At 40.8% G+C, this 15837-nt stretch overlaps 1 protein-coding gene across 1 annotated transcript in view; it reads right to left on the bottom strand.

The window, feature by feature from the left end:
• The window catches only part of CFAP46 (cilia and flagella associated protein 46), a 94036-nt gene that overhangs the window by 65762 nt on the left and 12437 nt on the right, over positions 1 to 15837 (bottom strand). The window contains 9 exon segments of the mRNA XM_032231705.1: positions 1607 to 1746; positions 3679 to 3824; positions 6345 to 6475; positions 7726 to 7849; positions 10252 to 10372; positions 10875 to 11103; positions 13822 to 14012; positions 14349 to 14447; positions 15682 to 15781. Coding sequence (XP_032087596.1) covers positions 1607 to 1746; positions 3679 to 3824; positions 6345 to 6475; positions 7726 to 7849; positions 10252 to 10372; positions 10875 to 11103; positions 13822 to 14012; positions 14349 to 14447; positions 15682 to 15781 — 1281 coding nt within the window.

Genomic DNA, 15837 nt, shown 5'->3' with positions numbered 1-15837 from the left:
TACTGTGAAGCAGTATATAAGTCTAAGTGCTATTGCTATTGCTAAAGACTAGCCATCTGTTGCCACGGATGTCTTTTGGAGACCTTAAAAATGTAATATTACGTTCTCCTACATTTACATACAGTATAAATTTGCATACATGCATACATAATTACCCCCACTTTCATATATTATTAATAATTATGATTAAAAAATCATTTCCGATTGACACCTGGCTTCTATTGTGCAAATAAAGAGATCAGTCAATAACATTTTGATTACTGTAGATCTAATAGTGCAAAACTTTTATTGATATGGCATTTTCAGAAGTTTGAAGGAGAGGAAGCAAGAAATTATTGGTTTTTACTTGCAAGGCCAAAGTTTTAGGGCAGATTTACGGTAGAGCTCAGGCTATCCCCCTCTTTGTTGATGTTGTAGAAGTTATTAAAGATGGGGTTGTTACAGAAAACCTCACACAATTTATCATTTTATTATAGCGTATTTAGCTTCTTATTTTTATTGTTTGTGTATTCATGTTTGGGTGACCCTTATAAAGTTATTTTTATGGAAGTCTGTACAATCAATGTTTTTATATTACCTGTAAACTGCAAAAGTCTTTATAGTGGTGCTATAGTATTGTTAAAATAAATTCACTCCTTATTGTTCTAAGGTTCTTTTATAGTGAAATCTTATAAAATTTACTTTGAGAGTAATCTCATAATGGATCATAGGACTTCAACTTCCAGGCACCCGGGGGGGGGGAGGGGGAAGGAGAGACTAAGGGGGAGACTGTGGGGTTTCCAGCTTGGGGGGGGGGGAGTTGGAATGGAGGGTCTCCAAGGTCTGTATGTATGTAACTCACTGCAACAGGCGTAAGTGTGAAAAATAGTTATGTCAATTTTTTCAGTGCCATTGTAACTTTGAACAGTCATTAAATGACTGTAAAGGACTACCTGCACAAAATATATAGATTTTGAAAGAAATATGTACTTGTTCAAAATTCAAAATACTAATTACAAGTAGTCCTTCACTTATGACTGCAACTGACCCAAAATTTATGCTGCTAAATGAAACATCCGTTAAGAGAGCTTTGCCCTGTTTTATGACTTTTCTTGCCACAGTGGTTAAGTGATTCATTGCAGTGGTTAAGTGAGTGACCTGGTTGTTAAGTGAATCTGGCGGCTTCCCATTGACTTTACTTGTCAGAAGGTGATTATATGACCTTAGGACAGAGGTCTTCAAAGCTTTAAGACTGGGGGACTTCAACTCCCAAAATTCTCTAGTCGGCTGGAGAATTCTGGGAGTTGAAGTCCCCCAGTCTTAAAGATGCCAAGTTTGGGGACCCCTGCCCTAGGGGACGTACCGGTAGCAACTGTTATAAATATGAACCAATTGCCAAGCATCCAAATTTTAATGACATGACCCTGGGGACGCTGCAACAGTCATATGAAAAACGGTCATAAGTTCCTTCCTTCAGTGCCATTTTAATTTTGACCACTCAACTAAACAAATTGTTATAAATGGAAAACTACCTGTATATATAAAAATGAGGGTAACTTTAACAGATTAATTCTTTGAAAGCATTAAAAAAACAAAAACAAAGCAGATAACAGTACTTCAAAACAACCTGTATACGTTCCAATCGGATTCTTTTCCACTTCGTGTTGAATGTTGAGAGTTTCCTGAAATGTGTGTATTTGCCTCTACGGGGAGGACAGGATAATCATTGAGCTGGACGCCTTCTGTTCTTAGTAACTGAATTGTAGCCTAAATACAGACACCGGGAGGGAAAAAACAACTATCAAGGAACTAATATAAAAAAGATCAACACTGCATAAAAGTTCTTAGTGATAGACATAGACTATTTGTATTCTTATGTTTTCTTATTCTATGCACAGGTGCCATAACAAAGCTAAAGCCAGATGTTTACTTCTCATTCCATTGCTATTACTGGTAGGGGAAAAAAAGCTTCCGTGATTAATTTTAACTTAGCTCCCAGCAGCATTCATCCTGATCCTGGAGGTTCAGGGTTTATTTTTTTTTCACTTGGTGAATATTTCAGGATCCGAATCCATCACTTTATCCCAAACGCTTGCGTTTCAACAAATCTGTTCTTTATATTCACAAATCACAGGGAACCAAATTGGTTGAAAAACATAAATGAAAGTTTTTTTTAAACAGGGCTATTTATTATTAATCTGTTATATTTAATGAAGCCTTAATTTCAGCTGTATCATCCAATGCATTATGTATGAATAGTTCAAATGCTTGGGGGGAAAATACTCAGTTATATAAAAGCTCTTATGCAGACTGCATAGCAATGGAACTTGCATTCTACAGATATTGGGATGTAACTCCAGTTTGGACCAGTGGTTAAGGCACAGGACTAGAAAGAAAGAGGCCATGAGTTCAAGTCTCACCATGGCCATGAAAGCCAGCTAGCCTTGCCCCAGTCACTCTCTCAGTCCAACTCACCTCCCAGGGTTGTTGTGAAGGAAATAGGAGGAGGAAGGTGCGTTTGGATATATTGGCTGCCTTGACTTCTTTGTAAAAAATAATAAGGGCAGAATAAAAATAAAGGAATAAACTCCCCACATTGTCTGTTGTTGGTCACACTGAATGGGACTTCTAAGAGTTGGTATAGCAAAATATGGATCCTGATGCTTCTGTTTTTTACACTGGAAAAGACTTTCCCTTGTATGCATAACACGTAAAATTTTATGATGATATTAATCTTTCAATTTTCCTATGGCCCAAAACAGTCAGTTTGAAAAACATGATACCCATGAAACAATAGTTAGGAGAAATTTAAAAAACCCAACTGGTATCATTTCTTTATTTCAAAACTACATGCACGGAGGAGACGAACATTATACGCATACTTAATTTTACTATTGGCCAGAGTTTGCCAGAGGTCCTTCCCCCATAAAAAGCAGCCATATGTAAACAAGCGAGAGCAGCAGGGGGGGTCAAACGTGAAGGCCGCATCCGGGTTTGACCTCAGGGGCCAGGATGGGCGTGGCCAGCTTCACATCACTCATGGTGGGGGCATCTGTGGTGGAGCACTGTCAGCGAAAATAGGCTCCTGATCTGTTTTCGGCCACGGCGGCCTCCTGCAGCCCCTTACCAGTGGAAACAGAGCTTGTTTTCCCTGGCAGATGGCTGCAGGCCGCTGTGGCCAAAAATGGGGGCCTGGGAGAACTGTGCGAGGCCCTCCCAAGTTCTGTTTTTTCCTGGCAGTGGGCTCAGTGGTGGGTTCTGGATCCCGTCGCAACTGATACGCCGGGTGTCCACCACGTGCTCGTGTGCTGCACATGCATGCGCACCACCACCCTGCGATGCTCTAGCTGCTCGAGCATCACGCAGGTGCCGTACGCTGCGTGCGCATGTGCAAATGGCCCAGTTGGGTCAAGTAAGGAAGGTGGGCTGGTGGGCGGACCCTCCGCAGCACCGTACCGGAACCTGGTGCTCCCAGCAAGCACCAGTACGCCCGTACCAGGACGTACTGGCCGTAACCCACCACTGCATGGGCTGATCCTTCACTGTTTCCAGGGTGGCCCCATGGAGCCTGCGGGCCGGCTCCAGCTCCTGGGCCGGCCCGCGTTTGACATCCCTGAGCTAGAGTAATGAATATCAGTATCCTGTAAAAAATGTACAAAATGATTTTAAAACTATCTCATAGTTGCCTAATTTACTAACCTCTGCATTGATACATCTTACTTCTGCCAAGGTTCTAAGTAGATCTCTTTCTAAAGAAAATACTTTAGTAGGCACCGGTGACTCTCTTAATACATTTCCTTCAGGCTCCTCAGCTGTTGCATTTGCGCTGCCTTTCTTCTTCACCACTAAAAGACACACAAAATGCATTCGTTTAAAACTTTTCGCGTGGTCACTTAGTGAAACAATTTAAAAATTCTTTGTGAAACATTGGCTAACTTAGAATTTGAAAAAAGCTGGTTGGTTAGGGGTAATATGCTATACAGTAGTCCTTGACTTACAACAGTTTATTTGAAGTTACAACGGGACTAAAAAAAGTGACTTAGGATCATTTTTCACACTTATGACCGTTGCAACATCACCATGTCCACGTGACCAGTACCAAGTTAATTCGATTTCCTTTTGTGACCTTCTGACAAAGTCAATGGGGAACCCAGAGTCACATTATAAACATGTTACTAACTTAATAACTGCAGTAAAACTCACTTAACAAATGTCTCACTTAGGAAGAGAAATTTAGGTTCAATTGTAGTCATAAGTGGAGGACTACCTGCATTGCAACATTTTGTTCAGATCAATGTAAATATGCTAAGAGGGCAAAAGCAAATTCAACAACAACAATTAGATGAGCACAGAGAGTTTCCTATATTGTATCTCTTTGCTGCAATCTAATATCCATGTGGAATTTTGTAGCCCAGTTCTCTTCTAAGGCCATCTAAGTTGCTGACATCGAAACTAAACTATTAATCTTCAGCATCCCATTGACTAAAAGGAGACGCACCTTTAGCAGTGGCACTGAAAATTTCATCTTCCCGTGTGGCAAGAACTAATGACTGTAACTAATAGCATTAAACCAACATTTTCAAGTGATGATTTTTAAAAATAGCCAGGGTAAGTCTAGAAAATGAATAACTTCACAAAAATGAAAAAATAATCCCAGCCCTTTTTGTGTTTTATTCCTGCTCAGATCTTAATGAACCTTAACATAAAGTTCTCGCCAGGACAATTAGATAAGTGCACCTGAACTCTTCCTGATAGTGAGGAAACTTGATAATAGAATAGAATGGAATTCTTTATTGGCCAAGTGTGATTGGACACACAAGGAATTTGTCTTTGGTGCAGATGCTGTCAGTGTACATAAAAGAAAAGATGCATTCGCCATGAATCATAAGGTACAACACTTAATGATAGTCATAGGGTACAAATAAGCAATCAGGAAACAATCAAGATCAATATCAATCGTAAGGATACAAGCAATAAAGTTACAGTCCTGCAGTCATAAGTGGGAGGAGATGGGCGATAGGAACGATGAGAAGACTAATAGGAATAGTAATGCAGCTTCAGTGAACAGTTTGACAGTGGTGAGTCTTTAAAAATAAAGTCTTAAGAAGCATCCACATATTTGAAACAGAGAGGGAAACACCAAACATACTTTTGTTGCTTTGATTGCAAACTACAGCCAGTCCTTGATTTACGATCACAATTCTTTAACAACATTTCTGTTGTTAAGTGAGACATTTGTTAAGTGAGTTTTGCTCCATTTTACAACCATTCTTATCACAGTGGCTAAGTAAATCACCGGAGTTGTTAAGTTAGTAAGATAGTTGTTAAGAAAACGGGCTTCCCCTATTGACTTGGTTTGTCAGAAGGTTGCAAAAAGTGGATCCTATGACTTTGGGACACTGCAGCCATCATAGATATGAGTCAGTTGTGAAGCGGCTGAATTTTGATCACGTGACCATGGAGATGCTGCAATGTCATAAGTGTGAAAAGTGGACATAAGTCACTTTTTTCAGCCCCGCTGTCACTTTGAAGAGTCACTAAATGAAGTGTTGTATGTCGAGGACTACCTATATCTCCTAGAGGTTTCCCCCTTTGATGTGATAGGGGAGCGCCGTATCCCCAATAGCCCTGAGTTTGATGCTAGTAGAAGACCAGCTCTCGTTTCGGTCATCAAGTCCTGCTAAGCCTGAAAGAGGAGGGGAGATGAAGCTCAAAGCAATTCACAACAGGAATGAAGGCAAGTGTAGCGCCAGAGTCAGGAGGGAAACTAACTCGCTCAGGAAAAGGAACCCTAAAATACAGAAGATGAAGGCTCTGCTAAACCAATTCTGTATTGGTGCCAGAAAAACATGGCCGAAATATTTAGATAAATTTAGATGCTACTTGATGAGGCAGGCACTGTGGTAACTTTCTAAGTGAATGGGATAATGTTCATCCCCCAAATCAGAATCTGTATGTCATATGATGATAGTTGTGACACAGACAACCACTAATTGTTTATCTATTTCACACGTAATACTAATTCAGGAATTAAAATTTAGGTCTCCAACCATATCTGATGCAGTTTTCTTCTGTCGACACCTGTATAACCTCACACTTGGAAGATAATCCAGGAATGTTTTAGAAGTCTAAATTCTCTACTCGGCCAAAGACTGAGTTGAACTGGGGAGGAACCAGTCAGAGGAGGCCTGTCCAAAAAAAGATGACTCAGTCTCCAGGGAGAGAGGCAGAGAGTTACTACCCATTCCCGGAGAATCTTCCCCGCCACTATAGAGAAGAAAAGGTTCCATCCATGCGTCTACAAAGAAAAACAGATTATTTGCCTTGATTATGACATTATATTACATACAAATACCAAGACTTACATCTTTTGCGTTTCGATATCTTTATTGCTTGATTATCATCATACAGGAGGCAGAACCTACATGCAGCCCGACAAACGTCCCACACGCTTTGCTTCCGTGCTGTTTTGGCTATTTCTGACCACAGGCGGATTCTGTAGCAAAGATTTAAAATAAAAATTCAGTTTTTTAAAGAGGATAATGAATGTAAACACACAAACTCTTAAATACTGTGTTGAATTCCCCTCTACCCTCAATCCCTTCACCATGGAGGGCCAGAGGAGGCATCTGGGTAGTAAGGAGGACAAATATACTTCTATACGTTTCTGCTTTGCCTTCATGTTTTGCATTTGTGTGTCTGTGTGCACGGGAAAGCATGGGGGGGGGGGCTGTGTTTATTACTCTCTCACATACTTCCCTCATCTGAAGAAAGGAAAGAAGCTTAGATCTGTATAGTCAGACATTGATCTGAGGCTCTGTGTAACTGCATCTGCCATAGGGAAACATTGGGGAATGTTTTATCTGCCTCTCCACCTTGTGCTACCCCACTGAGCCCCCCCCCCCTCTGCCCCGGGTATGGTAACAGTTCTACAGACGTTTAATCAAATAGGTCCTTGGAAAGCATCTCTGTTGCACAGGTCCGGATTCCAAGCTCAGTACAGCAAGTGGGGAGCCAAATCTAACGGGCACACATGAAGTCCAAGGAAGTAGTCCGGGAGTCGACCAGGCCAGGATACGAGGCACAGGGACACCAAGCACAGAAATGGACACATTGGTCCAGCGACACTCAAGGGACCCTGAGGGGGGGTCTAGCTGTGTCATGCCTATCTTCTCTCCGCTCTAGGTGTCCTTGGATCAGGAAGATCTGTGGACTCCCCCTCCTCCTTATTGCTAATGGGTGGCAGGGGTTCCCGCTCCTAGCTCGGAGGCTTCTGGCCAACTTGCTGCCACAGTGGCTCACCTGCCTCAGCCTGTCACTCGTCCTACTGACCCAGCCGAGGCTGCTCCATCAGGCTAGCATTCTCTGAGCCCCAATCCTGACCAATACTCCGCTCCACATTTTCCTCCTCACCCTCCTCCTCTGAACTCGCATTTGTGGGCGGATCCATAGCACAGCGGGATCCAGTACTGAGCTTTCTTTTGTTGACTTCTCCCCATACAACAGATTTGGTCCCATTTCTGTTCCTTTCTAGTTCCTCTCCTCAGCATTCCAAGTCCATTTCTTTCCAACATTACAACTTTCCAAAACATCAAAATAACAGGAAGAATACCTATTGGCACTCTAGTGATTTTTACGCTGGGAGAAATTGTGGACACCAGGGTGTATTTTTATCAGGATAAAATAGTTTTTAAGAAACAAAACAAAATGGCTTATTTTTGAATATTTGTCTGCAACCATAATTACCTTTCTTTTTCGTTTTCATGTCCTAGTCTCTTCAAATGCCCATCTGCTTTCTCTACATTTTTAGTGTGGTGCTCTGCTTTCGCACAGAGATAGCTAATTTGATCTTTATGTTTACTTGGGGGAACTAAATAGGAAGGAAGAAAATTTAATATTGTTTGGAATAGATTCATGGCATTGCTACCACACTTATTTCACAACAATTAGTTGAGATGTTGGACAAGGATTGGTAAATAAAAGTTCTATAGAAACTACAGTAGAGTACAGGGAGCCCTTAAAAAAGTGACATGGCATTTTTTCACACACACTGCAACACCTCTATGGTCATATAATCAAAATTCAGATGTGTGGCAACTGACTCATATTTATGACAATGGCAATGTCCTGGGGTCACGTGATCATCTTTTGTGACAAGCAAAGTTAATGGGGGATGCCAGATTCCCTTTATAAGCATGTTACTAAGTTAATAATTGCAGTGATTCACCTAACAACTGCGGCAAGAAAGATTGTAAAATGGGGCAAAGCTCACTTAACAACTGTCTCACTTAATAGCAGAAGTTTTGAGCTCAGTTGTGGTTGTAAGTCAAGAACTACCTGTAGCAGCTGTTGGAAATATCAGTGTTACATGTTTATTCCTACATTCCATAAATAGTCATACACACACAGTGAGGGGGTTGTTAGACAACTCCATGCCCAGGGACTCAGCTGGATCAATGCCAAAGTAGAGATCATGTTTTTTGCAGACAGGTTGCCAAGAGTTCCAGCAAGGCTTCTCAGTGCAAGAGTTCAGAAGCGGAGAGACTCCCTTCCGGTTCACCGACAAAACCGCGAAGCCCTTTTCCGCGCCGACATAACCGCGGAGGGCAAATCCGCACCTTCCGAAGAGCTCAGCACCCTAACCCTAACCCTAACCCTAACCTAACCCTAAATCTAACCCTAAACCTAACCCTTACCTTAATTTAAATCGTCTTTCTGTCGCCACGCTGTTTTAAAGCGCCCTTCTGTCGCCGCGCTGTTGTCGCCGCGCTGATGACGTCGCTGTGATGATGTCGCGGTTTTAGCGATGCGGTTTTATTGGCGTGCTTTGGTCGTGCGCGCTTTTGTCGGGTCACGCTCCCTTCCAATGTTCATAGTCTCTTTGAAATCTGGCTTTGAATTCTGTCTGCTAAAATCACAATCTCTACTTGGATACTGATCTCCCTAGCCCTGGAAAAACCCCAACTAAAAATACGTATAATGAACCTGGTCTGCCGTTGCCCCCCAAATCCTTATATTATAGATATTCCTTAACCTCTTTCAAAAAATCAAATATAAGCAAAGGTTTTTGGAAAACTAAACTATTAGTAATGGAATATTACATTACAGTATGTTCCCTTTTTCTTTTTTGCTTCACTTCAACAGTTTGGAAAATTGGAGATATTCGAAGGTGGGGAAACACAAGAACAACATAATAACTAGGCCATCAGATAGATACGCGCTTCGTTTTCCCTTAAACCATTTGCCCAAGGAGACTGAAGTGACAGGAACTGATTTTGACCATTTCCCTACTGTCATTCTCTGAGAATAAGTCTTAAACTTTCTTGACTTTTAGAAAGCACTTAAAACCTGGCTACTTGCCCAGGGATGAGAGCTGAAAAGTTAGTGAGGCCCAAGTGGTTTGTTGTAACAAAAATGCCATTTTTTTTTGTTTACATTAGGCAGCTAAGTTTTTACAGTTATTTATATTGCTTTAATTCCTCGATTTTGTACACTGCCCAGAGTTGGTAAGAGTGTCAGTCATATAAATAAAATCAAATAAGTAACTAATAAACAATTCAAAGGACAAGATGTTTTTGTAACCGCAAAACACTGAAAAGTTGACATAAATATACGTACACAAAACATGGATGTATTTAGGAAGTCAAGCAATCCTCTGCTAAATGGTGCAAATATCTAAAGCAGCATCTTTTCAACTCTTCCAAATCTACATTTTTACCAGCTTTCTTTAATTAAAACTCATCTCTAATTTATACAGAGGGTCTACAAAATGTTTGCAGAAAAGCTGTGGATTCCTTATGGCTTGAGGGAACAGTTTTCCTGCAGCACTGAACCACCATAAACAATTTATATGGAATATTTTGAAAATAATTTTTGCCCATAAGGATCTTAAATTAAGTCTCAAATTAAGTTCATGACTGTGAAGGAAAAAAGAACACCTCGTGAAAATGTGATTTAGATGTTTACTTTTAACTACAACTGGTCTGTTCAGTGGTAAAATAGCTCCACCAGAAATGAAGATCAGAGGCAGGAAAATGGTTCCTGTTCTCATAATTATCACGTTGTGCTGTTCAAATTCGGATGTGAGAAGCTGCTATGGATTATTATGGGAAGGAGAGGTCACTATTAATGGAGCTTTCTCAAAAATTAACCACGTGGCATGGAAGTGATTTAATTTTTTCCCATTGCAACAAGGGATCATTGAATCCAAGCCTGTTAGCCGAAGGGGGAATGAAATATCTTAGTTTTGCCAAGACTGAAAACTCAAATTACCTTTAGCCTCGTTTTCACTATCAAGAACCACCTGAAAAGCCTCCGGTGCTAGTGCAAAGCCAGCATTCACCAACAGAGAGCGTTTTTTCCTCACACTGTCATTTGCGGTTCCTTTTTTAGCCTAGAGAGAAAAAGGACGAATTATACTTGTAAAAATTCAAGAAAATATGATGATGAATGAAGAAGACTCATTCCGTTCAGGACCCCCCCACCCCAATTAGCTAAGCCCCCTCCAGGATACAATATTTCCCCCCCCTTCATCTTTTTTCTTTCCACATGACAAGAAGCTTTGACCTTTTGCTTCCACATGTCACCGTTGGCTCTGGGCAAGCAACAAAATTAGGAGGAAGCAACCACTTCTCTGCCCTCTTTTCCTCACATGGCGTTTCTGTGGCAAACAAGAGGAAGAAAGGCGCCACGTATTGGTTCCCCAACAATATATGTGTATTGACCTTAACCCTTTCTCTCTTTATCGTACTGGTTACATTGTGTAAGAGCTGGAGGGGGAGCACTCCAACACCTCGAAACTTTTCAAGACATTTGCAGCCCCCCTTTTTCCAATCGTACTGATGCTCTAGTAACAACACATCCTGCTCTAATATATCCAATATATATATATATACCTGTTCAATCATCAAACTTGCTTGGTCTTCCAGGCGCTCCAAAGACTTATACAGCATGGTATTTAAGCTAAGCCGATGGAAAGCCATTTTCAGATATTCGTGGTACTGTCCGTTGTTATCAAGTTTGATGGCCTTCTCCAGGTGTTCCATTGCGGTCTCTACTCTGTCCGATTTTTCTTCAATACGAGCAATTTCCATATGAACTTGACAACGCAATAAAATCAACATGCTAGGAAATAACCATAACTATTTTCAATTACACACATTAAGATATTCTGTAATTTTTTTTCTCCTTATGCAATTCATATTTATTACAATTAGATTTACTATTATGACACACAACAATGTGAAATCACAGCTACCAGTTCACTAGCTGGTGTTGGCTTATATAGTAATTGCTTTTTAAGAATAGGGATTCACAGGTTTTCAAGGATCCACCTACATTGTTTAGCCCAGTGGTTCCCAAAGTGAACGGTACCACCCCCTGGGGGGCAGTGGGATGACTTAGGGGGGCGCTAAGAGGCAAGGGGGGTGGCAGAGGAGTGCTGCAGGTGCCCCCTCGCAGGGCGCAATTCTGCCTGGGGATTTGTTGGCCGCCAGTCAGCTGAGCACTTCCGGCAGGGATGAAATTAAGTCTAACGTCCCAAAGACTGAAAGGATTTTTTCGCTCGCTCGCTCGCTCATTCAGGAAGCATACAAGCATGTCAGGTGGGGGGGGGAGGGAAGGGGGGGCAGAGAAAGAAGAGAAGAGCCTTTGGCCTGCATTTCTCCTCTGATAGGACTCTGCGTGTGCTGTGCATGGAGAAGAGATGCGGGATTGAACGGGGCTGTCCTTGGGCCTGCATTTCAGGGATTGGGAATTGGCACTGCATTACGCAGTGAGTCCGATGTCACTGCACAAGAGTGCTCACCTGCCTGCCTGCCTGCTTCTTGCGCTTTTATAAATGGCTTTACTTCTGACTCCCTTTCCGGGGCTGCACTGCGAGCCGTCTCTGCGAGGATTGCACCGCGGCACGCCTGTACAACGGAGCCACACCCCCAATCCCTCTTGCACCCGCTCCACACGGATGCGCCACTCTCGCCTGCCTCTACCCCTCCCACCTTAGAAATGCAACACAGGTAAACATGCAGCGGGGGGAGAGAGAGGCTAGCCCCCCCCTCTGCCTCCTTGCTCCATTCATAGAGGTGGCCTTAAAAAGCGAGGAGTGGGAGGAAGGGCACTTTGGGTGGTTTTTCAAACTTTGAGTTGCAAAGTAATCTCATATAGGGAAGATTGTGGAAAACGGATAAGCATCTCCAACATATACTGTTTTAAAAGAAGTAAATAAAAAGTGGTCTAATTACTGTCTAAAGTTGGATACTGTCACATACAGGAAAAAAACAAAGCAAAACAAAATTATGATAGAACAACGTCCCGTATTAGAAGAAAATGCTGTCTAAATGTTCCCAGCATGCCAAACGAGATGTTTTATAACCCAATGGAGTCAAAACACTGCAGTTTTTTTAATAAAGTGCCCTTCCTATCTTGATATTTACGCACAGTGAGAACTTTGTCACAGATAAACCTGGATAATGACATCACTCTTACGTTGTGTGAGTATACATGAGCTGCAAGGCTTGTATTTTGCCACAGTATCATCTACAGCTCCATAAGTACTTCTAGGGTTCTGACCAGCTGCTGGGCACCCATATGTTGAGGAATACGGAAAGACTGATCACGTGGGGCAGTCGAATGAGCATTTCTGAAATGGCAGATACCTCAGAACAAAGTTCTTCTTTCTTCTCTACCCCCACCCCCCACCCTGTTATTTTGAAAAAAAACAAAAGGCAGCAGTGTGTGTGTGAATGATCAGGCATGTACTGTATTACGCAGAATTTACTGAACAGTGAAGTAGTTACTAAATTTTACTAAGTTACTAGTTACTAAGGTTCTTGATAAATGACCGTCAGACTTTGAAAATCTGGTATCACTGGATCATGTTCAACAATTTTGTTGAATTAACATTAACTAAAAATGTTTTTAAATTACATTTTGAATAAATGTGCAATTAATTGTTACAATTTTGAATTTTACTGTTACTATCTTCCTTCTGTCGTGCAAACCGCCCAGTCACATGACCCCTCTAGCCACGCCCACCAAGCCACGCCCACAGAACAGGTAGTAAAAAAAATTGAATTCCACCACTGAATGGGGGGCACTGAGGATTAGTTTGTAGCACCAAGGGGGTGGTGAACTGATAAAAGTTTGGGAACCACTGGTTTAACCTATACTATAAATGTCATTTAAAGGAGAATTAGGCTAGTCTCAAACAGGCTAATTATAGGAAAGATGATCAGGCAGTGGGATCCTTGCCATTCAAAACATACCTAAATGATACTAATTACTTGGATCATTTCAACTGGGATTTTATTGTTTTGGTTAATCTGATATATTATTTTTTGGCTACCTACTTCAATTACTCTGAACCTACTCTGAGAAAAGGATGGGGAAAATGGGGCTCTGCTAGTTGCCCTGGACTTCTCAGTGGCTTTAAGTACTACCAACCAATGAATGATCTTTGGGCATTGGTCCTACCTGTTTGATTAAATCCAGAGAGTGGTGCTGAGGAACTCCAGGTACCTATTCTGCCACCTGATAATATCTTACAGCAGGGGTCCCCAACCTCTGGTCCATGGACCAGCACTGGGTGATGGCATGCCAGCAAACAAGAGAAACCCCATCTGTAGGATGCAGGCAGCATGCAAACCACACACCCATTCTCATCCATGGAGAAACCCCTCTCCATCCATGGAACGGGGCTGCTTTCTTACAGGTTTCCATCCTATCTGTCCTACATTTAATACTTATATGAAACTGCTGGAGAAATGAATCTATGAATGGATCTATTAAGCTGAAAGAAATCATGCTGTCTAAAACAAAATGAAAGGTAGACCAAGAGCAATTTACCTGTCAATCTTCTCTAGCACTTCAGCAATTGCTAACAGGGGTTTTCGTATGTGATGTTGCAAATTGTGTTGCAACAGCGGTAAGCAGATATTCCACTGGGTAGTACATACCGCCTGAATAACATTAGGATCTCTCAGCCGAATTGCACGGTTCAAAATTAAATCAAGTTTCTGTATAGCATTTAACTGAACCTGTAGGGACAAAATTCAGTCTGCAATATTAGGGAAGCAACGCTTTAATGAACCTAATCCGAAAGCCCCCTCGGAACTGGGATGCCCCACGGACAGATCTGTTAATACTATTCAATTTTTCCCCCCACTTTTATAGTTTGTGCCTTTTTATTGGTAGCCACATCTTGGAAGCACAATTTATGATCTGCACAAATAACAGATCCCCGAATTAAGAGATGATCATGCTCATGCCTTCTAACTTGATTCCTTTATTGTCAAAAGAGACAGAAATTATAAACCTAAAGCGGAGGGTGTGTCTATCCTTACAAAATAGTATTAATCCAGGAATAAACATACCTCAACAACACTTTTAGCATAAGTTTCAATTTTAGGCCCAAGTTTTTGGACTTCGCAGTCACATTCCAAGCAATCTAATTCAATTTCTCTTCCTTGATCCTATTAAGATGAGCATAATTGAAGAACACACAAATAATCAGGAGCAATCTTTGCTTCTTACAAAAAATTAATTAAAATGTTCAGATTTTCGCTTTGTAGATACCGTATAGGCCTAGGTAACATATAACATTGACCCATAATGTGCTTTGGTTGTGGTTTTGGAGTTCGGGTTCTGTGTGTGCGTGTGTGTGTGTGTGTGTGTGTGTGTAGTATATCATGATATGTGAAATATTTATTTATTTATTTGACTTATATGACTACCCATCTGGTAAAACACAATGCTGGACGGCTCACTACAATAATAAAATCAAAACCAAGAAGTCTCTGATTGATCCAACAACCCACACAGTGATGATTTTTTCCCCCAGCGAAGTATAACTAAAATGCATCGACTTATTATATGATGTTATTTTATGATGAGATATTCTTAGGCCATCATCATGGGAAATTCTATGCAAGTCTATTAAAAGTTAATGGCCGCTTCCAGCCAGCCACTCTTTCTCTGCCTTAGGAAAAAGCAAGGAAGGGCACGCCAGTTCTGAAAATGTTGCCCCCCCAAAATGAATGTACTTACCCAAGGAAAACCTTCCAAATATTTCATTACTTGAAAATGTACCACTTTATTTATAATGTGATTATTAACAAATATAATATTGAATCAGTTCCCAAGCACCGGCACAAGCCTAACCATGTTTATTAGAGAATGCGCATCCTTCAAAAGAGGACTCTGCAGGTGGTCATCTGAGGTCCTTTTTAAACACTTGAGTAAAAATGGCAGATTTAATTATTTTAAGATTTATCAAAAATCTTCACATGCACCTCACTCTTTAAAAAGATTTCCATATCCCAATAATTTTTTTTTTAAATCTTAATCACCCAGCTGAAAATAGCATACACAGCCAGACAAGCTATAATATAATTTCCTATTATTATGGACATATGTAATTTAATTTCTTTGTGTTTTCAATAATACATTCCTCAAACACTCTAATTATGATTTTAAAAGAGGAACTATGCTTCTAGGGGAAAATGTGTCTCCTGGTATTTGATCGTTGTTATGTTTTATCTAAGTAATTTTGGAAAGATTTTTTTTTTTAACTTTTTTATTTTGCTTATATGGCACCTTCCTGTCAAAAATACATTTATATACAAGTGAAAAACAACAACAGCAATCCTTTGCGTTGAGGATGCTTCATGGCAATATAATTCAAGGTAGGATTTTTTTAATACTCACGTGAATTTTATAATTCTTCAACTCTTTTAAACATAACATTGCAATACTTATACAATTTAATCTCAAGGAAAGTCGTGCCAGTTCTAGCAGCAAAGAAATTCTGCAAAAGTAAAAAACAGAAACAAAAAAACAGAATCGGGATACAACTAGCAAGTA

This window comes from Thamnophis elegans, chromosome 15, assembly GCF_009769535.1.
Source record: "Thamnophis elegans isolate rThaEle1 chromosome 15, rThaEle1.pri, whole genome shotgun sequence".
In the NCBI taxonomy this organism is placed as follows: Eukaryota; Metazoa; Chordata; class Lepidosauria; order Squamata; family Colubridae; genus Thamnophis; species Thamnophis elegans.
This window is presented reverse-complemented; position numbering and strand designations above follow the sequence as displayed.